The sequence below is a fragment of the Esox lucius genome, chromosome 23 (genome assembly GCF_011004845.1).
Source record: "Esox lucius isolate fEsoLuc1 chromosome 23, fEsoLuc1.pri, whole genome shotgun sequence".
Lineage (NCBI taxonomy): Eukaryota > Metazoa > Chordata > Actinopteri > Esociformes > Esocidae > Esox > Esox lucius.
The window spans coordinates 9,602,230-9,626,402 of NC_047591.1; the positions used below are offsets into that span (position 1 = coordinate 9,602,230).

The window sequence follows — 24,173 nt, forward strand, 5'->3', positions numbered from 1 at the left end:
AGTGAAGGCTTGTGAGAGTGAGTAGTTCAGTGATTTGATTATGCATTTTCAGACAACAGACAGGTCAATGGACCTACAGCATTGCTGTTTGTCCGTGAAATTCTAAATGTACGTAAGGCTTTTAGATGCCTCTGTGCACGTGCGTTTTCATGTCCTTGCGGGTGTGTGTGTGTGTGTTACCTGTGTCCATGTGACGCTGCTAGGCTGTATGAGTTCATGTCCCCGAGTGGGGCAGACGAGATGCCGTTTCTGTACATGGTGCCGATCATGGGATCGGCCCCTCTCTCCAACAACAGGCTGACCAGCTCAAAGTTCCCTGAGGTGAACAACATGCAATGTTATAAACTCAGCTTGACCAGTTTCCATAAGCTTGGCAACATGTTTTAACCATAAACAAGTTGAATTTACACTGGTTAGATGGATCCAGTTTTTTTTTTACGAACGAACTTGATACGGTGCCGAGTGTCGTTGCAGTACCATATAAACCGTATTCTTTGTACGGTTCAGAGCCACAGGTCCAACCACTATACTGTTTGTGTCATTTTCAAGAATTTATATATTTTCCAAATTTCCCAGTTTGATTGGAATAGTTAGTTATTTTTTATGCTGGTTCTCCAAGACAGGATATTAAATGAGCTTAATGAAACCAAACTTTTATTTTGTAAAGCTTTACATTACCCGTTTGATTCACAGAAGGGCTTAACCCATTTTAGCTACCACCACAGAGAGATTTAGTTTCTGTGTTTAAAGTGTAGCACAAATGGCTGAAATAGAATAAGCGCATTAAGAAATTACAGTGAAGTGGAATGAGTCATTAGCATCTGTGAGGTACTCTCTAAAATAAAAAATACATGGCATGAAAACTAAAAAATCTTTCAGAAATGTCTTCTGTAATGCAATATTATGCTCATGTTCTGTCATTAGGAAATCGGAACTTTTTCTTTGGATCTGCGCTCACAATGAGCTTACACCAACGGTAACCATGGCAACACATGGCGTAGGCCTATATTTTGCAAGGGTCTGGTAGAGCCAAATGCTCAGGTTAAGAAGCAACCGTATGTGTTTTTTTTTCTATTGTTTTTTTAAGAAAATGAAAATAAGTTGTAAACGCGTTCCGGCAAGATGTGTTCACACCTACAATGTCGATCAAACACTCAGCTTTGCATACATCCATTCTTCCGTATGACATTTACCCACGGCCAATACCACAGCTTGCCAAACAAAGTGGCGCAGTCAAGGCAGTTGAAATTACGCATTGGACATTTTCCTCGGTACAGAACATGAGTGAGTTCAGAGAACAGCCTTAGCCTTTGTCTCCACCACCTGTGGATGGAAAACTGCAATCAAACACAACCTGCAGCAGAGGCCAACTGCAGTGGCGTCTCGGTGTAGTTCTCCGCTCCGTCCTGTAGGGCTCCCTCCACGCTGGCTCGGTTATCCAAGAGCAACTGCGAGAGGAAGGAAAGAGGTTAGAGGAACATGTGTTACTCTAAAATGACCATAGCCTTCCTGGGATAAAACCCTCACGCCGATATTCACCACAGTTCCCAAGGATTTTTAGACATACTTCTATCAAGCAATGACTATTCAGCTGAGCTATGGTTTGTTGTCGTCAATATGCCAGATTTTTGGGAACATTTCCTTTGTTGGGCTACAAACACGGGCAATCAATCAATTTGAAGTCCCTGATGCCCTCTGAATCATTCCTTGGCTGAGTGTAGGAGATAAATCATTAAGTAGATATTGAGGGGAAAGTTGCTCTGGCTTTCAGCCAGAAGCCCCCAAACTATATAATACATCAAAACTGCAGAGGACATTGTTGAGAAGCACTGCATCTCTGGGGCTGTGTTTCAGTCTGTGTGAGCATTTGTCTGTTAGTGTTTGCCTGAAGGTACTTCCCGCCCTTGTTAAACTCCATAACAAACTTTAGGCGGAAAACGTGGCTCGACTGAAAATGCTGTTCGTGCCACTCTCATTCTATTGTTCTCAACGTACACAGTAGTAAGCTTTCAACGTTTACATGAAGGCTAAACTGGGAGGAAACTAAGGATCCTGTAGCCTTTGTCATAACGCTCCGCCACAGTTACAACAATAAGACCTAATCGTCTGGGATAATGTACATGTACCCTAAGGGCCACGGGGTCAAAGTACACACAGGTCAAAATCATCACTACCTGCACAACAGGTACGTGTCCGTGTAACACGGCGAAAGTGAGTGGCGTCCCCTGGCGTGTTTCGGGATAAACTGAGGGGTGCTTGTTTACTGTGCTTGGCACCTGGGAAGTCATAGGTGAGGTTCAGTGGAGAGAGATACACAGCCATTATAACATTCGCAGCGGAAGTGTGTGGGGGGGGAGAGAAAAGCAACATGGAGGAAAAGGGAAGGTGTGAGCAGAAAGTGGCCAGATGAGGGATGACCTCATGTGTCGCCATGCGCTTCAGAGAAACGCGGGTAGCCTGGCTGCTGTTGTGATCCCTGTCCTCCTCCCTCCAGCCAATGATGGGGCCTCGTCGCTGATTAGACACACCCACACTGGCGGTCGGACTCCTCCTAGACACATCTGCCTCGTTCAGAAACCTAACCAGTCAGCAGTAACCTTGCTACGTTGCTCCCTCTCTCGCTTCAGCTCTAAACGCTGACCCGTTTAAAGCAAGACAGACGCGGGGGGAGGGGGGGGTGGATAATTGGAAATGACTACAAACACTATCAGACAGAGTGGTGACTCATGATAAGCAATGCAATGAAGGCGCAGCAATTTTCACATGCAATTAATAATTTTCCATAGTCCTTTAACAATTCTACATAGCTTAGAAATCATACTAATGGTACTGAATGCACACATGGTACTTTGCACCTAAATACTAAAACTGGAGATTGCAGTTATTTTGGTAATCTTTTGACATTTTAAATGGAGTCATTCTATCATTGATTTTATGAGCATTTATTTAATTCTTATATCAGTGTCCATATTATCTATTCGTTTTTAGTGGATAGGTCCTTTTATTCAAGTTAAATTGGTCTAGAACTACCAAGTATTGAGGTATATTTTTCTGCCACTAATCCAACCACAAAACATTAACAACTAAAACAATTAAAATAGACATAAATAAATCTAAGTGTGTAAATACTTCAAGTAGGAAATCAATGACTCATCACTCACAGCCAATTAATTTAAGTGTTCGATAGTAAAACCCTCATATTAAACACCAAGAATAGTGACTACGTTGACGGGTTGTATTTAAGAAAATGTTTCACAGCTTTGGAATTGGCATGAGCAGAAAGCCCTTGAGACGTCTATGAAAGAGATGTTAGAAAAAGTCAACTTTAGAACATGACTGACATTTATTACATAAAATGTATATTGCATGTATTATAATTGGTTTTGTTGTTTTGTTGCTAAAATGGATTTCATTCTGCTTTTTATGACTGTAATAATCTATAATGTCAAAGTGAAGATAAAGGTATACACATTATTAGAATAAATAAAAAATAAAAAACTTGCACTATAACTAGGCAACCTAAATGTGTTCAGAAGTAACATGTTGTGGAAAACAAGTATTTGATACACTGCCAAAAATCCAGAAAATCACATTGTATGATTTTTAAATAATTAATTTGCATTTTATTGCATGACATAAGTATTTGATCACCTACCAACCAGTAAGAATTCCGGCTCTCACAGACCTGTTCGTTTTTGTTTAAGAAGCACTCATTACCTGTATTAACTGCACCTGTTTTGTTACCTGTATAAAAGACACCTGTCCACACACTAAACCAAACAGACTCCAACCTCTCCACAATGGCCAAGACCAGAGAGTTGTGTAAGGACATCAGGGAAGAAATTGTAGACCTGCACAAGGCTGGGCAATTACATTGGTGAGAAGGCAACAATTTTTAGAAAATGGAAGAAGTTCAAGATGACGGTCAATCTCCCTCGGTCTGGGGCTCCATGCAAGATCTCACCTCGTGGGGCATCAATGATCATGAGGAAGGTGAGGGATCAGCCATGAACTACACGGCAGGACCTGGTCAATGACCTGAAGAGAGCTGGGACCACAGTCTCAAAGAAAACCATTAGTAACACACTATGCCGTCATGGATTAAAATCCTGCAGCGCACGCAAGGTCACCCTGCTCAAGCCAGCGCATGTCCAGGCCCGTCTAAAGTTTGCCAATGACCATCTGGATGATCCAGAGGAGGAATGGGAGAAGGTCATGTGGTCTGATGAGACAAAAATAGAGCTTTTTGGTCTAAACTCCACTCGCCGTGTTTGGAGGAAGAAGAAGGATGAGTACAACCCCAAGAACACCATCCCAACTGTGAAGCATGGAGGTGGAAACATCATTCTTTGGGGATGCTTTTCTGTAAAGGGGACAGGACGACTGCACCGTATTGAGGGGAGGATGGATGGGGTCATGTATCGTGAGATCTTGGCCAACAACCTCCTTCCCTCAGTAAGAGCACTGAAGATGGGTCGTGGCTGGGTCTTCCAGCATGACAACGACCCGAAACACACAGCCAGGGCAACTAAGGAGTGGCTCTGTAAGAAGCATCTCAAGGACCTGGAGTGGCCTAGCCAGTCTCCAGACCTGAACCCAATAGAAAATCTTTGGAGGGAGCTGCAAGTCCATATTGCCCAGTGACAGCACCGAAACATGTGGGATCTGGAGAAGGTCTGTATGGAGGAGTGGGCCAAAATCCCTGCTGCAGTGTGTGCAAACCTGGTCAAGAACTACGTATGATCTCTGTAATTGCAAACAAAGGTTTCTGTACCAAATAAGAAGTTCTGCATTCTGATGTATCAAATACTTATGCAATAAAATGCAAATTAATTACTTAAAAATCATACAATGTGATTTTCTGGATTTTATGTTTTAGATTCCGTCACTCACAGTTAAAGACTTCTACATGCTTTGTAAGTGGGAAAACCTGCAAAATCGGCAGTGTATCAAATACTTGTTCTCCCCACTGTATGTTAGGGACAAATAGAAAAAAATACATCACTGAGTAACTGCTTCCATATTTTCAAGGTGGTGGCTTCATCATGGAATGGGTATGGCTGAAATCAGCAAAAACTTGGGAGTTTAGACTAAAAGAAACAGGATATAGTTAGGCACAGGTAAAATCCTAGAGGAAAACACTTTTAACCTAAATCTTTTTGAAGTATACCGCAAGACTTAAAATTGTCTGTTCAGCTATAATTTCCAACACGTTGAAAGAGACTGAAATGTTTTTGAATGATTAACGGAAAAAGAAATTGCACAATCGAGTTGCAAAAACCTTTCAGAGACTAATATGTAAAACTGTAGCTGCCAGGTGTAACATAATATTGATTCGAGGGAGAGAATACCTATCTAATCAAAGTATATTGGTGTTTTATTTTCCATTTCACACTACAAAGAAATTTGGTGAAGAAAATGCAATCACGTTCTTTAACAATCTGAAGAAAGTTGAATTCTAGAACGAGTTTGATACCAGATGTATGTGCTGTCACTTACTGCTTATGTTGTTGTCACTGTTACAAAGAGTTGCCAATGGCATGATTGCACAAGCAGACTGAATTGTTCTTATTTGTAAAAACACAAAGCAGAAAAACCCCAAATGGTTCATTTCTTTGCCAGACGCTTATGTAACATGCTACCAACCCCATGAAAAGCATGCCAGAAGCAGGTAAGATGGGAGTGAAAGGGGAACAATGAACAATGTTACATTACAACACAACAGAACACAACACAATGCTTTTATTCTCTCCACACTATCCCAATAATACACATACAGGCTGAACATAAATGGCAGACACTTGCTTCCCAGGGGTCTGGGTACACTGACCTCGCTGTTGATGTCAGCCCCAGCATCCAGGAGCATCTGAACCATGGCCTCGTCTCCCCGCACACAGGCATACATGAGTGGAGTCATCCCCTAGAGGAGAGAGGAGAGTGGAGAGGAGTGACAGAGTCACCGTCAGTCACATGCAGCGTTGACCCGAACAGGACGATGGGAGGATGCCAGGAATAAGGAAATAGTTCCTTCAGAGATACGTTTTCCTGGAATGACAACAGTAGTCCCGGGTTTCAACGTGGGTTTGGAACTTACGGGCCCCATGAACATGTTTACTCTCCCTCCTTCCAAAAGCTGTAATTTATCAGTGTTACAACATATAATCGAACACTTTTGTTGCTCGACATGTTTCGATCCTATTTGAAAGTGCATTCTGGATATATAAAACTATATATAAACTATATATAAATCTTTCCTCACTTTTCTAATTATAGAAATGAATCAACATTTGACTTTTAAACAAAACACTAACTCATTCCTCCCCGGGGAACAAGGCAAACGGCTGGTCCCTCTTAGTTACTAGGTTGTAAGTCGTGCAGTCACCCAATGGGCATCTGCATTTAAATTCCTGATCAGTACGACCAAGGGCCGTGAAGACAGATTGTCAGCCACCCGGTGCTGTTGGCTATTGGCACGGCTGGTCACGGACTGTTTGCGAAGGTTGTCCGTGCCTTTGTAAAAAGGCCCTTTCATATTCCTTGACCTTTTATATTCATCACATCTAATTCATAGTAAATCTCAGAGTAAATCTCTCAATTTCTTAAATCCAAACATCTAATACCAAATGACTAATCATGGATCCTTTTGCAGATTCACGTAGATTCGTTTATTGGTCTTTCAGCATTATGACAGATTCTGAAAAACAATGTCAAAAAAGCTTATAATTACTCCTGTTACAATAAAAGGACCATTTAAATAAAATATAATTTAAAAAATACAACTAAAATACAAGATACAACACATCTAAAATATAGGAAATATCATATACAGCTCTGGAAAAAATGAAGAGACCACTGCACCTTTTTCTTTCCTTTCCAAAAAAGTCGAAAAGGAAGGTTTTGAGTGAGGAACAGAAGGGTTAAAATTTAGAGAACACTGCAAATCGAGCGCTTCTGTTGTATATAGTTTCAAATCCATTTTCATTAATGAGCCTGCTCAGTTATGGTAGTGGAGATACTTAATCTCTCTGTTCCACATTTTGGGATTGACAGTTAATGTGAGGTCCTTGTATGATGACCTGTGAGCTCCTCCTGGAGGTGGGGTAACCTGGCTCTGAACTCACATTTTAACAGCCTTCTGGCAAAGTCGAGGCACAGTGTAGTGAATGGGGTGAATGGGGCACACATGGACGGACATTAATTCTAGGTGCCAAATTTCTATAGACGCCTCAAGCCCACTTGACAGTCCCATCATAGGTCGTTTAGGATGATGACCCCTAAAACATAGACTGTGTCCGCAATCTCAAGAGTGTTAAGAGGGGTAATAGAGAGAGTCGGAGGGGACTTCATATTTCTTTGAATTTAGATTCATTCTATGCTCTTCTACACAGTTGACAAGACCACTCAGTGTCTGTTGGAGGGTATATGGAGGTTGAGGTGTCCATTACTGGGACAGATTCATGTCATCCACGTACTTCCAGTGATTTGCTGTATCTGGGAGGGCGCTGTCAGTGAGGGCTTGGAAGCCTATAGGCCCCAAGTGTGGTCCCATGTGCCACTCCACAAGCTGGGTATTCCCAGTCAGAATTAGTCATAATACTGTGGCAGGACATACTGGTGAGAAAAACTAGAAAACAGATGTACATGCAAGGCACCACACTGTTATAGGAGATGGTTTTGAAGCCATCTCATTATTACAGCAGCACACGTTTACTTCAGGACGAAGTACCATGAAATAGGATTTATAATAATCTGTCAGAATGGGATCTTTATTGGGCATATGAAAGATACAATAAACGTCAATAGCGTGATAAGTTTATTATCAGCAACTGAAATTACTCTAAGTACCTCATGTCGAGGACCCCACTGTTATGACAAACAGCTTGTCTCTGTCTCTTAGACTATGATATACCACTGTATGGACCATAGGTGGCAATATATTTGGCATGAGGGCCACATCAGGATTTAGAAATTCAGTCCTATTTGCTTTTCTGTCAGATTTTGTTTTGTCAAAATCAATTTTTGCAGGCTTGCAAAAGGGTAGTTATTAAAAAATATCCGTAAGCCCATTATAATTTCTACATACTTTCTGTCTAGGTTTGGTTGTTCAATATTGGCCTGGAGTGTTGTGTATGCCCATACTAATGATTCACGTTGTGTTCTCTCTTTCTTTTTCACCGTGCCCTGGATTCTATTGGCTCACACAAGGATTTCAACAGTCAATGACAGCCCCAGAAGCCAATAAGAAAAAAACATGGACTCACAGAGCACTATTGAGGAGCTTGCAAATATACGGTTGGAGAGTATCTTCTTGATGACGAGGGCACAATGAAGAAAAAAAACAATATACCATACTAAAACCCTTGGCTAAAACAACACCAATAAAGCATCAATCCATGCTATAGACTGCTCCCATACAGCTGTCAGTTTCTTAGCATTGCTTATCACGGTTTACAAGTGAATATGATGTAGAGATTCTTTGCACAGATCGGCAAAGATTCTTTGTGAAACATATGGAACGTAAATACAATTGATTCCGGGTGGTGCACAATATTATTTGTCATATTCAGGAGGGATCACGCTAAACTATAGAATAGACACTCGTTCTGTTCTATTTAGAGCACTCTAACTCAGAGCCAGGCAGTGACAGGAGGGAATGAATAGCCTGCCAGTAAAGTTTGATGTCATAAATTCCACATGAAATGCACATTTTGGTTAGGCACATGAGGTGGAAGATGATTTGTACAAACAGAGGCCTAGTGAGATCATACAGATTTAGGGCATGTTTTGTAAAGTAAATGCCAGGAGCATCTATGTCCTCCTGATGCAAACTCTGCTTGTTGACAACTGAAAATCAAATTGCACATATGCCACTTCACACAGCAATAGCCAATTTCTATCTACTGGGGCGGTCAGCATTAAATCCCAAATTACATAAACACTTGAAATGGTGGTTGTGCCAACGAGACATTAGACTCTCTGCTCACCTAACAGAGTGACAACAGTATGTTGAATGTGTGTGGATACTGTGATGGTAATTCCATGTATCGACACTCGGAGTAAGGGACACAGAGACAAAGTTCTCTTTGTACATTATAACTGTTTTATTAACTATCATGCACGTATGAGAGACGCGTCAACCGCTTACACACACAATCGTCTGAGGAGTCTCTAACTCAATATAGCTCATTCAACCGTATATATCACATAGGAAAAAGGGGTGTGGTAAGATGCTGCCATCTGTCTCATGTCAATCAAACACATTCCCTTTGTTCCATCACACAAGTCAAATGCTATCTTCCCCCACCTTATCCTTCCTGCCATAATGTTTACTGTAGTGTTTACCCAAAGAGGCCAACTGACCTTACTCACCCCAAGGACCACATTCCTGAGGAACAAAAGACTGACACCCTTCTTCTAGGCAGGAGGACATGGCTCAAATCCCTGTTAATCCTCTGATATTATACAGACATGTGTGTCACAATCAAAGTAATGATCTACATACCAGCCAATGGAAAGACAGACATTTCTCAAAACCACCTTAGTTCAACATTTCCATAACAATACCATTGGACTACATGCTAAACACTGAAACAACAGAACCCTATGCACACCAAAATATGGATCAACTGAAATTTTACGTAAAACTGTGGTGAAATTGGACTATTAACTATAATAAACCATGTAGCACAAATACTGCACTGTCAGCTGCCTAGTCAACCGCAATAAACGTGTCTTAGAGAACCTTTTTGCAAGAATATATGTAATGTGTGTGAACTTAGACACGCCGCCTAGAAGAAATGTACACAAGCGTGCAAAGTTGTCACGTTTAATTTCCCATAAACTTTGTAATAAAGAAGTGAGTGAATATCACTCTGAGTATGGTCAAGTTTGGGAATCAATCAGATCAACCAGACACTATAAAGAACTGGCCATTATTCCTAAATGAGTTGTGAGAGAACGCAAACCGCTCAGGGATATTGCTATGACGACTTTAAATCAGCCTAAGTGTTATTGGCTGAGCTGGGGGAAAACTGTGCATGCATCAAACAATGCATTCATTCAATATTACTGGCCTAGATGACATTCAAGTGAAAAGAAGGACGAATGTGCCCAAAAAAATCCATTCTGAATAATCCATCCAGTTTGCAACAAGGTCGTAACACTGCAAGACAGCATGACAAATTCAATTTTTGCAAAAACAAATTACTCCTGAATCCTTCTTTTAATGTGTACTCATTTTCGCAACAAGAACTGACTTTGACAGAAAAAAACAGCTTTAGGAATACCTAATACTTTATAAAGTTTCCAAACCAAATTGATCAATCTTGAGCAAATGTAATACAAACTATGAACATACTGTAATCAATATAGGTGTGCTCTCCTAAAATTGGTAGATTCTTAACAGTCAATACAACAAAGTGAGGTGCCATGCCAACTGATTAGTGACCTAATTCGTCAATCAAGCAGAGGGGAGCCAAACTTGCAGGCACTCGGCACTCCGAGGAAAGGGTTTGACAAGGGATTTATAAATCAGTCAGGAATCAACATTCTATTCTGATGTCTGGTTGCACTCTTGCCAACATACAAACGCTTCCGAAAACTCTATAGTCCCTATGAATTATAATACATCGGCCAGAGGTATGTGTGCTTACCGGAGAGTGCCACTGCTTTGCGTTAAATATTCATGCGCAATACTAGCTGCCAGTATTTACAAAGTTACATGCCCTAGGGTGAGGTACTAAATGTTACACAACTATCTAACTTTAGAGCTGGTGACCTCTAGCTGGTTGCCAATCCCGTTCCAGGTAAGTACTCCACGGCGAAAACAGCAAGCGTTGCCCAGCGGGGTCTCACCTCAGCCCACGGGCAGGATGGCTGCAGCCTAGGACAATATTCAAAGAGTCACCGTAGTGTCTTCTGGGTCTCCCCCGAGAACGACTTAATCCCTTATAGTGTCGTAAGCTAACTTTTTTTTTACGAACTCAAACCCTTGTTCCCAGGGGGAGGGAAAAAGGTGCGACACCTCCGTGGCACTGTGCGGTCTGAGTGCCATGAAGAGTGGTTCCGGATAAGAGATGAAGGGCGCCTTGTTCTTGCAACTGGCCTCGTTCAAGGCATGACTGTAGAAAGTTTTCAGTGAATTAAGGTGTTCGAGTGTAAAAACCCACAGTCTTGTACTTGGGTTCATCCCTCAGGGAACAGGCATTGTAGATATAACCTAAATATGTCTTGTTTCCTATTTTAATTCATTTTAGAAATGTGTGTAAGCGCATACCAGACGGCCTGGGTGTCTACTGAGTGTAGGTGTGTACATCTCCAACCTGCTCGCTCATGCTGTTTATCCCATCAGGCCCCAGGAGATTGACTGCCTGTTTGACAAGGTCCGTTCGTCCACAGTTAAGCATGCGGAAACCCAGGTCTTGCAGAAACTTAGCCTCTGTGGAAGCCGCATCCAGCTTCCGGGTGGCACAGAAACAATCGTCTGCCCTGAGGGAGGGAGAATAATGATAAATGGATATATTTAGATAGGAGAACAAACTGGACGGATACTGAAGTACATAGACATCAACAATACTGAATATTACCCCTTTAAAAGAGGGAATCTGACCCAAATTAGGATCGTTTATAAGGACTGTATATGATGATCAGTCACCCTTGAAAGAATTAGCAAAATAGACAGTGTAATAAACGCTTCAAATACTGAGCTATATTGCGTTCTATGATCCTAAAACAGTAACTTAGAGAAAAATATAGATTTTGTTTAACAATTGTACTTTTTTCTGCTCAAAAAGATAGGGGTGAATGTTATTGGCATCCCGGTTTTCACTTCTGTCCTTTGCAAGGAGAATTACATTGACTTTGCCTTAAAAGAAGATGGTGAGAGAGTTCATGCAACAGGTTTCAGCACAGTACATGTTCATTGCAAATTTTTTCATTGCAAAGTTCAAGGTCCTCCACAATGTCTTAAAGTCTGACGTACTTTACAGCATTTGTCTCTATCTTTACCTAATTTGAGGATTCATGTAATTTTAATGACCATAAAATAGACCATAGAAAGGATTTGACTCATGAGCTTAATTCTTACACCAGGAATCGTGTCTAGGAATTTGAAAGTGATTATGTTTCTCCAGCTGCCTTGATTATGCATGAGTGTGGGTGTAAAACACAATGACATTGACTGAGTGTGTGTCATGATCCTGTGCTCAATAAATGTGTGTGTGTAGTTTATTAAAAACACTGAAAATGATCTACATTTAGAAACTACAAAAATATAGATATATACACAATAAAATATATTTCCCCTACCTGAATGTAAATAAAACACTAATAAAGTTAACATTAAACCCATTTGCATTGTGTGCAGTCTGACTGTGTAGTGGACAAGGTGATTTCTGTACCCCTGGGTGACCTTAATTACCTCAGGTGGGTTTGAGTGATAAAAGTACTGCAGATTTCTGGATGTTCATCCATTCCATGTCTTACTTTAGCTGTCGCGGTTCACAGTCCACTCCTGGCAGTAGAAGCCTGGCAGCCTGTCTCACATCGTCGCTGTCCACAGAGAAGCTTCGTCTGTGTTCTGTGTGCGCCACCGCCACCCGAATCCACTCCATCAGCGGGGGCAGTACAAGGAAGGGCCTGCGAGGAGACACAGCATTAGTTCTCGTGAGGTAATCTCCTAGTTGCCGCATTCCCTTAATACACTGTCTGCACAGATACAAACATCCCGTTGCTACAGTCGGAAAAATGATGGGAATGATGCTGCAGGAAATCCATCAGGGGCCTTATCGGTTTGTACCATGGTGTAAAAGAGAACAAATAACGTATTTTGCGCGGGAATATTTTCCAAATACTCGCCATAAAAGCTAAGCTCAGGTTCCCTACAGACTGCATAACTAATTGTAAAATGTAAAACATTTTGAAGCACAGACTGTCAAAACTCCTTTGTTGATTAAATGTTTTATTTATGATCTATTTTAATCATTACATTGCCGACTAGCTAGCAGTTTGCTTACACTGCTGCTGGAGTTGATAGTTATTTCAGACCATAACTTCCTTGCTCTGCTTCCTGCCTACAGGCAAAAACTCAAACAGGAAATACCAGGGACCGTCTTAATACAGAAGGGGTTGGTTGTATCAAATGTTAAGATACACAACAGGTTTTCAAACGTACAATGAATGATGTTTTGGGATCCATCCGACTACATTTAGGAATTTACAGTCACTGGCTTCATTAATGAGACCATGGATGACATCTCCACGGTGACTATACAACTAGTACATACCAGAACCAGAAGCGACTCACCCAGCTCACCCTCAAACAAGCCATTAAACGAACTGTCAATACAGGACTAAGATGTTATCCTACTATGTCATAATGTGACAGGGCCTGCAAAATAATGCAAACACTATGAAGGGAATCCTAGCCACAACCCTGATGCAAGCCTACCAGTCAAGCTGCATGCCTTCATATGCTCACTTTGAGGCTAGTAAAACCATGTGAACCATGAATGAGAGCATCAGATGTTTAAGATGACTACATGCTTTAGCTTTTTCAGAGCCAATATGAGTAAAGTTGTTAACATTCCCTAGGCCAGAGGGCCATACTAACTACCAGGGAGTGTACTCAGACATGCTGGATTTGCATACCATCCCAACAGATCCACAGATTAAACGCCACATTGCCTTCACCCACCTGGTTAATCGACCACAGCTCAGTGTTCAAAAGCATTTTTCCCTCCAAGCTCATTGCTAAGCTAAAGACCAAGAGACTGAACGCCTCCCTCTACAAATGGGCCCAGGGCATTGTGACAGGCTGTAAATGTAGACAACAACACATCCTCCACGCTGACCCTCAACCCAGGGAGCCCCCAGGGCTTGCATGCTCGGTCACCTCCTGTACTCGATGTTTACTCATGGCCGTGTGGATATGCATGACTCCACCACCGTCATCAACTTGCTGATGACACAACAGCAGTGGGCATGATCATGACGACGACGGGGCCGCCTACAGGGAGGTCAGAGACTTCGCAGTGTGGTGCCAGGAAACATTCTCTCCCTCATCGTCAGCAACAAAAACTCGCCGATCGCCAACTGCATGAAAGGCGAGGGGCGAGCACACTCACATCAGCATCGACGGGGGAACCTAACTTATCCAACCTATTCAATTGAGAAAATGTTTTCAGCAATTCGAAATGTGAGATTTCAGCAGGCATCTTCCGCTGTTTAAGCTTTGGCCCCTGGAGCACATGCTGCATAGTGGGTTCAAATATGCACAAGGAATTCAGCTCTAATTCCTCATAGAACAAGATCTTTGGAAAACGTTCATTTCATCGGTTAAGTAGGTGGGCCTTCTGACATCACACACAACTCAGATTATTTTGGTTCGGCAGGCTTTCTGATTTTGTGGCGTTTAGAACTGGTGATGTGCCGTGTCGGAATCAGTTTATTTTTCCTTAATTTAAGGCTGCCCAAGTCAAACTCGTGATTTTGTTGATAAAATTCTCTCTGAAGATTACCTTCCTCGGATACGTTTCTTCAACCCTTTAGAATTTTCCAAAACCTAGTTCGTTTGGCTTAGGTGTGGGGATTCCAAGACAAATTAAGATGTTCACAGGTGTACAACAGCAGTGTTAGTATTCCTCAAGGACAACTGATATGTACTTTGGCTTGTGCCTCTGTGGACCCTTCATTAGCATTTCCAAACCATGCTGACAGAAAATACCAACTGTCTTTGTTCTTGAAACTTTTAACCATGGTGCATTCTGTTGAGATCATGATGAATGCTTGAAAATGTGTTCAGTTAAGTAGTTCCATAGTTTAAATACTTTTACTGAAATATTCAATAGTCAACTAAATGTTAGTTTTCTTGTCCAGAGATAGGTTGGTAGAGAAACTTCATGAGCCATTGATGCTGTTACTAGGGTTACTTCAGTCAAAATCTGCTAATGATTCTCCCGTTTGAGATGTGCATATCAACAACATTCTCAGCCACTATTTCCTTTAATTACACATTATAGAGGGGGAAAAAAGCCAAATACAAAAATCTGTTGTATTTTATTGTAACCCTTTTTTACTATTGTCCTCTATGGCCATGCAGAAAAGGATGCTTATGAAACCTTCCAATTGGCAATCTGAGAGGAAAAGCAGAAATCACATACTCATCGCCACAGGGACTAAGCAACATTTTAATTACCCACGTTGGGAGATGACAGATTCCTTTTGAATGTCATAGGTCCACTCATTATGGATGCTTTGTATGCTGAAGATAAAAACCTCTCATTATTTATTAAGTATTGTGGGTGATGTGTATTCAAAAGCCATAGGTGCTGGTCTACTTCAATTAAAGAAAAATCTATATTGTACTTGTCAACGTTATACAGTACCAAAAGAGTGTAGGTTATACGCCTCAAAATACTCAATTACCAGTATGTTACATCTTTAGAGCTGTATCGATTACTACTTTCCAAAATGTTTTATCATGTGCAGTTGCTTTGAGGACACAATCAATATTAATAATTAAGCATACATAAGTAAATCCAGGTCTTCAGAAGAAATAACCCTATGATTTGTAAGTCTATAAACACGGGTGATAAACTTGAGCTACATCACAGCGTAAGTTGCAGTGCATAACACCAGACAAAATTGACTACTTTAAATGGAATTGGCCTGCATAGTTCTGCCCTTTGAGAAAATGGGACAGCTACAAGGATGCAATTGCTATACATCTACATAGTTCAGAGCTTGGCACCACAATCAACAACGCCTTTCCCCAAGAATGTCATCCCTTGGCAGATACAATTGTTTGGTAACAGCTAAAACAAATCTGCCAGCACAGAGCTATGTTGAACATATTGACACATTATTTTGGCCCATTAGCCTACATTCTAGGTACTACATCCAGTAACGAAACTCATAACTTAAATGTTCAGGTGAACCAATAATCTGCAAACAATGTAATTTAGGTTTAATTTTGCAGTGGGTTTAGGTAGGCTTCATTACTACCCGGATTACGTGTGGATTTACTCTCTCCAAAGACAAACTGCAGTGCATAGTATGATGTGTTAAGAGCCATAGTCTGTCAGTTGCACTCCCTCCAGGGAACAAAGCAAACAGCCCTAGCATCGTCAACCCTGCCTACCTCAGACATCCATCTTTCAAAGACTCCTTTTCAGCAAATGATTCAGGTCAATCATGGCTGCAGTTGCCCTCACAAACCTGCCAATGGGCCTGCAGAGATTAACAGACTAAACTTTGAGCCAAACACTGCGCCTTGCCTTTGATTACCTGGAACACTAATAGTTCCACTACACTGCATTTTCAGAGTCTACACATCGGTACTATCAGTTTAAGTACATCTAGTATTGGGTCGTACCTAATCGCGTACCTCAATGACTTGAATTCTTTGAGGCATGCACTCTATAAGTTGTCAGATATGTTTCAGATTGATGTTAGTCAATGCTAATGACAAGACCGCCGAGTTGTGCGTTCCAAGATCCGCCCACAATTGTTGTAGTGCATTTATATTTGCTTGTATGTGGCCTGCCTGTTAGCTTGCATAACTCTTGCCATTCCCCTTTGACCTTTCTCAACAACAAGCTGTTTTCACCCACAGGCCAATCCCTGTAAACCCGTTCGAGAAGCCTGGGGGAGCATTCGATTAAAGACTCACTAGAACTGCCAAGCCTAACATCGACAATCATACCACACTCAAAGTTGCACAGGTCACTTGTTTTGCCTATTTTTACAGTTAATCAAACAGTGACAGGCTTCCCGTCTGCCTGCTTTATGAAGCATGCCACAGAAACATGTCTGTCTGTAGGAGTTATGCCTTTTCATAAATGCAATGGTGTGCCCAATAAACTGGCAAAAGATTGCTCCATCTTTTTACTCATATAGGTAGTATATCCCTTCAGTAATAGCCTAACTTTAAATCCGTTTATACAGCAGAGTGTTAATTGGTTTTGTAGTAATTATGTGTCTGTATTTTTAGTTAATATGTATTATTTATGTATACATATGGCTGACATGTATTTGCAAAATTAAGTCATTCTAAATGACTAAAAAGACTTACGCACAGCAAAATAGCTCATCTCTATCAATCCTCTCGGTTTATTGCCCTCTTACAGTCTTTCTTCTTGCCTATCAGTGGTTAGCTCCGGCCTTTAAGCAGAATACTAAACAGAGCATTGAATCTGTAGGGAGCTGTGAGCCTGCTGAATCATCATGCTGTCCAACGTTCACCTCCCTCTCCAGGGTCTTCAAAAATACATTTTATCCCTACTTTGCTGAGGGAAGCCAAGACATCCGTCCATCCCAGCAAAGTCCCACTGGTTCCATTAATCTACCCAACAGCCTGGGGAGATATCAAGGCCAATCTACCCACACCAAGCTACATCTTATGGGCCTAACTCTTGGTTTGCAGGGTAACGATTGATGGATAGTGGGAGGGTTTTAACTTACAAAAAAGTACTTTTTGTCCATGGCTATACAATTACCTCTGCCCCTTGTAGGTTCATATTTTGAAATTGATTTTTTTTCTGAAGGCAGAGCTGCCCAAAGGAAAAATGTATAATATTGGTTGACACAATGGTAAGGGTGAAGTGTTTTAAGTTGAATTACGGCTCAGCGATATGACCAAAATATTGTAATGCAATATTTGTAACATTTGTGGACTATTTGAAGTTATTAATTGAAAGTTAATGTGCAGCTGTAGGCTATCCCGTGGTCTGCAACATGAACTACCTACAAGCTGTTGAATGCATGAATCTCTGTTAAGGCTATTCAAGAAAGACACGAGGCATGTTCATGAAGTTTTATGAATGCTTTATGAATAGGAAAATGAAAATGACTTAATTGACTGCACAGAATTCAGAAATACAAGTGTAAATGTTGGCATTATAGAAGAAATAGGTAAGTCACAGCAGTCCATTAGAAGTCTGTTTAACAAGCACAGAAAAGGCTAGCAAGTTATCTGGATCATGACAGTAGCTGCCCTTGTAACGAAACAGACTTGCCAGCTCAGCTAACCAAACCATCAATCCCAGCTTGCTAAATAATAATATAACAAAAACTGAATTGAATGATGGGTCACTCAATTGGTCATTCAATTGTGAAATTTCGGAGAAGGTTTCTTACTGTTATGTGCCAAACTTTTTGGGAATATTGACTGTGCAAAACTCATTATGCTCTACTGCGATGGGGAAATCAAGGAGAGTGTTTGCTGAAAGAACAATGGGACAAATTTAAACCCATGCAAGAAGAGTTTTTACTGAAAGAGCACTGGACCAAACTCAAACCAGTGCTTTAGCAGTACATCTGCACCACAGGCAGCATTTATGACCACTGGACCCATCCTGGCCGCAGGCCAAAATCTCTTATTAGCATGTGTTTAATTAATTTATTTATTTCTTGGCCCATCCAGCCAGCTGTTTTACAGCTATTCTGGTACAAATTACATATTTCACCTAACTACATTTACATTGTTGTCGATTGCTAGCGCTATTGTTCCACGCTATTGGTGCATTTTAACAAGAACGTGTATGTTAAGGTTTGGGCTCACCTCTCAGTCTGCAGGGTGACTTTGGAGGGCTCCACGTTGGGGTTCTCCCACTCTATCTGGGGACAGTGCATGAAGTAGCAGAGGGTGTAGAGGGCCTCAGGCTCCCAGTGCACTGAGCTGCTCTTCTGGTGGACCGGTGTGCCATTGCTGGGGTTCTTGATGTGCAGTGGCTGGAGATGGTGCATGGCCCGTGACACCAAATCAGCTACGAAGGGACAAAACCAGAAAATTGTGATGTACATGTATTTACCTTGATGACTAACTACTTGAATTATAGTCTTTCCACTTTGTGTAGTGTTTCACACATAAATTGTACAGTGGATGTGTGCCACACCCCAATCTCTGAACCCAATAGAAAATCGTTGGAGGGAGCTGAAAGTCTGTATTGCCCAGCGACAGCCCCGAAACCTGAAGGATCTGGAGAAGGTCTGTATGGAGGAGTGGGCCAAAATCCCTGCTGCAGTGTGTGCAAACCTGGTCAAGAACTACAGGAAACTTATGATCTCTGTAATTGCAAACAAAGGTTTCTGTACCAAATATGAAGTTCTGCTTTTCTGATGTATCAAATACTTATGTCATGCAATAAAATGCAAATTAATTACTTAAAAATCATACAATGTGATTTCCTGGAGGTGTACTTGTCAATGTGTACTTGTCACAGTTGAACTGTACCTATGGTACAAATTACAGACCTCTACATGCTTTGTAAGTAGGAAAACCTGCTAAATCGGCAGTGTATCAAATACTTGTTCTCCCCTCTGTAAATTGTGATAGATTCCCTTGGTAAAGCTCTCACACGCCCTCATTCAAGCGGTTTCCCAGCCACACACCAACTCACTATACAATTACTCACTCACACACCCACAGCCTGCTTTCTGGCAAATTGTTTGATCAAAACAGCGCTAGTTATTCTTGTTGCTTACGGTATACTCAAACACTGCAGTGAGCTCGGACTGCATCCCCTCCCGGATTGTGATTCAATCTAGCAACCCTTCTGGTACTGGTTAAATGCTCTGACCTCCAGGTAACAGCATAGGCTACCTGAAGTCTGGCCTCAATGGGCCATTTCACGGCTCACATAAATGTGTACCTTAATCAATACAATTAACCAGGACACTTAATTTAAGACAAAAAGTAATGAAAATCAAATCTGTGGCAAAGACGTACAAACACGCATGCACACAAACCAACACACATATACATACAAACACAGCCTTCTCAAAGAAAAAGCTTGTGTAATGCTTCATAGCTGTCATGAATGACAACAACACAAGCGTTGCAGTTCCATTTTTATTGTCTTTGTATTGAAGGCACCTCCTCATCCGACTCATTTGCTCTTCAAAGCCAAAATGTTCACTACAACTAGGTCCACATTTTAAAAGCCTCTCATTCCACGGGCAGTGGGACCAGGTGATATTACACCCACATAGCCTACGGAAACACTTCATAAGACATAAACATACACAGCAAACTGAGCAAGCACACATTCTCAGAAACAGCTAATTGGGTCGGGAAGAAAATCATTTTGAAAAAGAACAACACTGTGTAAGGTTGTCTGTTCTATATTTGAGAGGGGTGGGGATCGTCTGTCTGTTCATTAGCCCCTAGCTTTGCAGTCACACGAGATTAGTCCCAATTTGAGCTACAGCTCTGCAGTCTATCCAAACATTCAGCTTTGGCTGGATGACCAAACACGACCCGGAGCTCTAAATGGTGATGAACCCAAACCAAACTAATTGTGACAGAAAAGCTGAAAAGGACGTGAGCCTGGCATGTAACCTGACACGTTTTCACATTAGTTACACCACCACACTGTTCCCCGTTCCATTTAATGAGTTGCGCAAGTACAGCTTCAGAAAATCACTGGAATGGTTTTAAAAGCTTCATAGCTTCAAAATAAACAAACAAATGGAATGTCCCTGCTCAGCAGGACAAAAAGAAACCAAACTAATTTACCTGATATTTCCATAGCAACAACTTAGAGATCTTATCTCCCCCTTGCATCACCACCCACCTGGACAGACAGATAGCTCCAAAGATTACACCAACCATAAATATTACACTTGTTTGACAGATTTTGTTGGGACAATATAACGGAAATCAAACTTTCAGCTACTGAAAGTCAGGGCACTATCTGGTTTCTTAAAATGGCAAATCTCAAATCTGTCTTTTACTTTATATAGCAGGGATTTGACTGTCCAAATTGCTCCAATTATAGCCTGGCGAAAGGCAAATCTCCCCCAGTAATACAACCCCTATGGGAAATAGTTAAAGGGCTCAATGATGGATCATCAGTGCATCTTTTTCTCTATTAATTGTTCCAGCAATTGGCGTAGTTGGCAGGAAGACATGCACTCATCTCCTTTATGTAATTATCCCACAAACGCTACACACTGGCTCACCTGAATTAATCATGGAGAACAAGGCAGAGTATTTCCCTCACAACCCAGACCTTCCTTTCATTGATGACAGTTGAAAATAATTAGGGGGGACACTGTTTCCTGAGAGAATGGGGAGGGTTGTTGTAATTGGATTTCAAGACAAATTCTTAAATACCATGCGTCAGAAAAGCATGGAAAAAAACTTAAAAATAAGTAATAACTAACCAAAGTCACAGACCGTGTACATTGAGTATGGATAGAGCATGCAAAACTCCTGAGTAGTGGGTAACTTGCTGTACAAGGACTGAAGTAAGCAAAATGCTTCAGGCTTCCAAATCTCAGGATACGGACTCATAGATTCAAAGAGAATAGATTATTCATGCAGGCTGCCCTTTCCAAAGCTATGGTAAGACTGAGTTCAGAGATTCAGTGGTGTTGACTTTTGAAGCTATCTTTTGAGGTAAAGGTTGTTGGCTGATAATGCCGTCTCTATTCTGAAGTCACATGGTATCTGAGTACATGGTATCCTGCACACTTACATTATTTAATTTCAAAAAGTAAGTCAATACCAGTACATACACATGATGATCAGCAAAATATCCAGTGTTGTGGTGGGTGCAGCAAAATGCTTAGTTTTTGAGCTCCAACAATGCAGTTCAATGTTCATCTAATACAGACATGATTCAAGTAAAGAAATGACAAGTCAAACCTCCAAATGAGACCCATGGTATGTGTGCTAGAAAGAATGAAACTATGGACAGTACTATATACATTATGTACACTGTACACAGTATACAGTTAAGGGACCAATGTTACATTTCTGAACACAAAGTAGCAGTGGTGATGGTCACAGAGAAGGTGAATTGGCTAATATACATTAAGGTTTGTGTGAGGACGAGTCTTGGCAGACTTCAATGGGAATACAGTAATCTGTTCGGTTTCACAAGGCCAGACTCTTGGAGCTCTAGACACAATATACCCCCAATACATGTCATTCACTACATTATCCCAGGGGTTGAATTGATGACATCTAATCAGAAAATGGTAACATGACCAGCAGAACTTTGTCTGAGGGTGCATTAGCCCCAGTTAATTACCAGGGGGTTCATTATCCACCAAGAACGAGCAGGTATATTAAAAAAACCACCATGAATTACTCACTGATAGACCTATTGAATGTAAGCAAACCAAGTGATACAACACTATGAGGGACCTCAATCTACACTGGCTGATGCATTATATTGCTCCAGCAGGTTTTTGGTTTTGTCACAGCGAATAAAACATTTGTTAAAACAGACCGCACATAGTGTGGCCAACAATAACACAAAGAAAGAGTAAAGGTCAAGGACACAGTTCCCATAGCAGAGTGTGAGATCGGCTCATCTACACCCGAACTGACAGAGAGGGATATTTGTGCCACAGGCCCCTTTAGATTGTATTAATGTTAGTAAGAACTATCTCCCACTAGACTAAATCTGGATCAGAATTAAACTTGTACAGTAACGCTGTGACACAGAAGTGAAATCTCAAGTATGTAAACAGCTAAGGATCTCACATTTTCTCCAAATCTGTTTTCTTAATTTTACCTTCTGTAGTAACTATCATTTGAAAACAGTAGAACATTTAAATGTTCTGTTTGATAGTTAGAGGTTTTCCTTAGATCATGGAAATGGGTTGGAATGCCCTTGCTCTCTGCTGTTTTCTGTGCCTTGCGTCATGCTTCTATTATTCCAGATTTTTCCAGGCCACAGAAATATAATGGGAAAGTCAAGCAGATGGATAGGAGGCCCCTCCTCATTCTCCCCTCATCATCATCATTTTCTCCTAATAGCTGTCACACAACTCCCTGAGGAAGGCCCTACATTGGCACCATTTACTACATCTAATTGTGACACATCCTGTGAAATTCAAATTAGTGATACTTACTCCAAATAAGTTCAAAATCTATCAGAAATTACTCCTTGTTTATAGTACACTGAATGGTTTGACATTCAGGTTGTTTTGGGACAGTCATTCTTATATTTTTTGTTTCTTTTGTTGGTTTCTTTCATAGCTCTGCAACTTACAACTATTTACACAAATACATTAAATCAAATTGTATTAGTTGTTTGCACAGACTATCAGAAATGGCACATCGAAATGCTTGGTTATAGCAAAATCAAAAACAAAAGCCTGTCAGATGTTTGTGTGAGTTCCATGGCATTTATTTCCCCCCTTTCAACAGTTAAATAAGAGTTGTTACGCCTTTATGGATTTTGCAAGTCCAGGCAAATATATCGATACATTGCAATGGGCAAAAAATCTGTGGAGTAATAATCCTTATATTCTGTAGCCAGGGAAGGTCATACAACACACAAATAAAATGAGACAAAAGGATGACAAAATGAGACAATTAGAAAATGTCTGTAAAAGCAATAGCTACATGCTTGAATGTACCTCCAAATCTCCATTACAAAGTCTGGAGCTGTGATGAACCTGCCTGGAAGAGTATGCCAGTGTGTTTTGCCCTCACACAATTAGACAAATTATTTGAAATGTAAAAAACTCTCTATGGATCACATTTGGAAAATTGCCAATGGGTTGAATCTTGGGGTCACCAAGTCTTCAAAACTGCAATACGATGCCACCTACATGCCAGCAAGATATTCAGAAGTCTTGCCAAAAACTTTTTTTTATTGGAATCCGTTTCCATTGACAGATAAAAATAGAGCTTTTTGGCTTACAAAGAGCAATGTTCATGTAGTATACAATTATTTTGTTGTGCTGTTTGCTTCCAATCCTAACTAAACCGAGTTGGGATACATGGCACCATGGATTTTGTATAGTATCAGGAGACTACAGACTAAAATCTAGCAGCCTCTTCTTGGTCCTAAAACTGGCTCCTCATTGAATTTTCTAGAGGTAAATTGGTCTAAAGCACTCCTCTAAATTACACCAGGGAAAAATACGGCCTGCGGGCCAGATCTGGCCCCGATGAGTCAGTCTATTCGGTCCACGGCCATCCATTTCAGCTATGCTCAAATGTTCCAGCACATGCAACTTGGATAGAGGCATGCAGTGGTTCCCAACCTTTTTCAGTTACAGCACCACCGACTGAATTTTGCTCTGCACGAAGTCAGTGTTTTCAAGTACCCCCTGTGGAGAGGCCAAGTACCCTTGGTTGGGAACCACTAATCTAGAGAGGCAACTATAATGGGTTGCTAATATCACTAGGACTGTGTCCCTCTATTGTG

The 24,173-nt window shown here is 41.1% G+C and overlaps 1 protein-coding gene across 5 annotated transcripts in view; it reads right to left on the bottom strand.

Moving 5' to 3' along the window:
• LOC105027830 (ankyrin repeat and BTB/POZ domain-containing protein BTBD11-A) overlaps positions 1-24,173 on the bottom strand; it is a 121,852-nt gene that overhangs the window by 12,699 nt on the left and 84,980 nt on the right. For 4 of the 5 annotated variants that reach the window (XM_010900119.5, XM_020042964.3, XM_020042966.3 and 1 more), the window contains 7 exons: positions 18,560-18,764; positions 12,484-12,636; positions 11,322-11,487; positions 5,831-5,920; positions 2,175-2,276; positions 1,355-1,448; positions 181-316 (listed from right to left, as the gene is read on the bottom strand). In XM_010900119.5, the coding sequence (XP_010898421.1) occupies positions 181-316; positions 1,355-1,448; positions 2,175-2,276; positions 5,831-5,920; positions 11,322-11,487; positions 12,484-12,636; positions 18,560-18,764 (946 nt within the window). The remainder of the gene's footprint in view (positions 1-180; positions 317-1,354; positions 1,449-2,174; positions 2,277-5,830; positions 5,921-11,321; positions 11,488-12,483; positions 12,637-18,559; positions 18,765-24,173) is intronic. The other variant, XM_020042965.3, reaches the window with a different exon arrangement.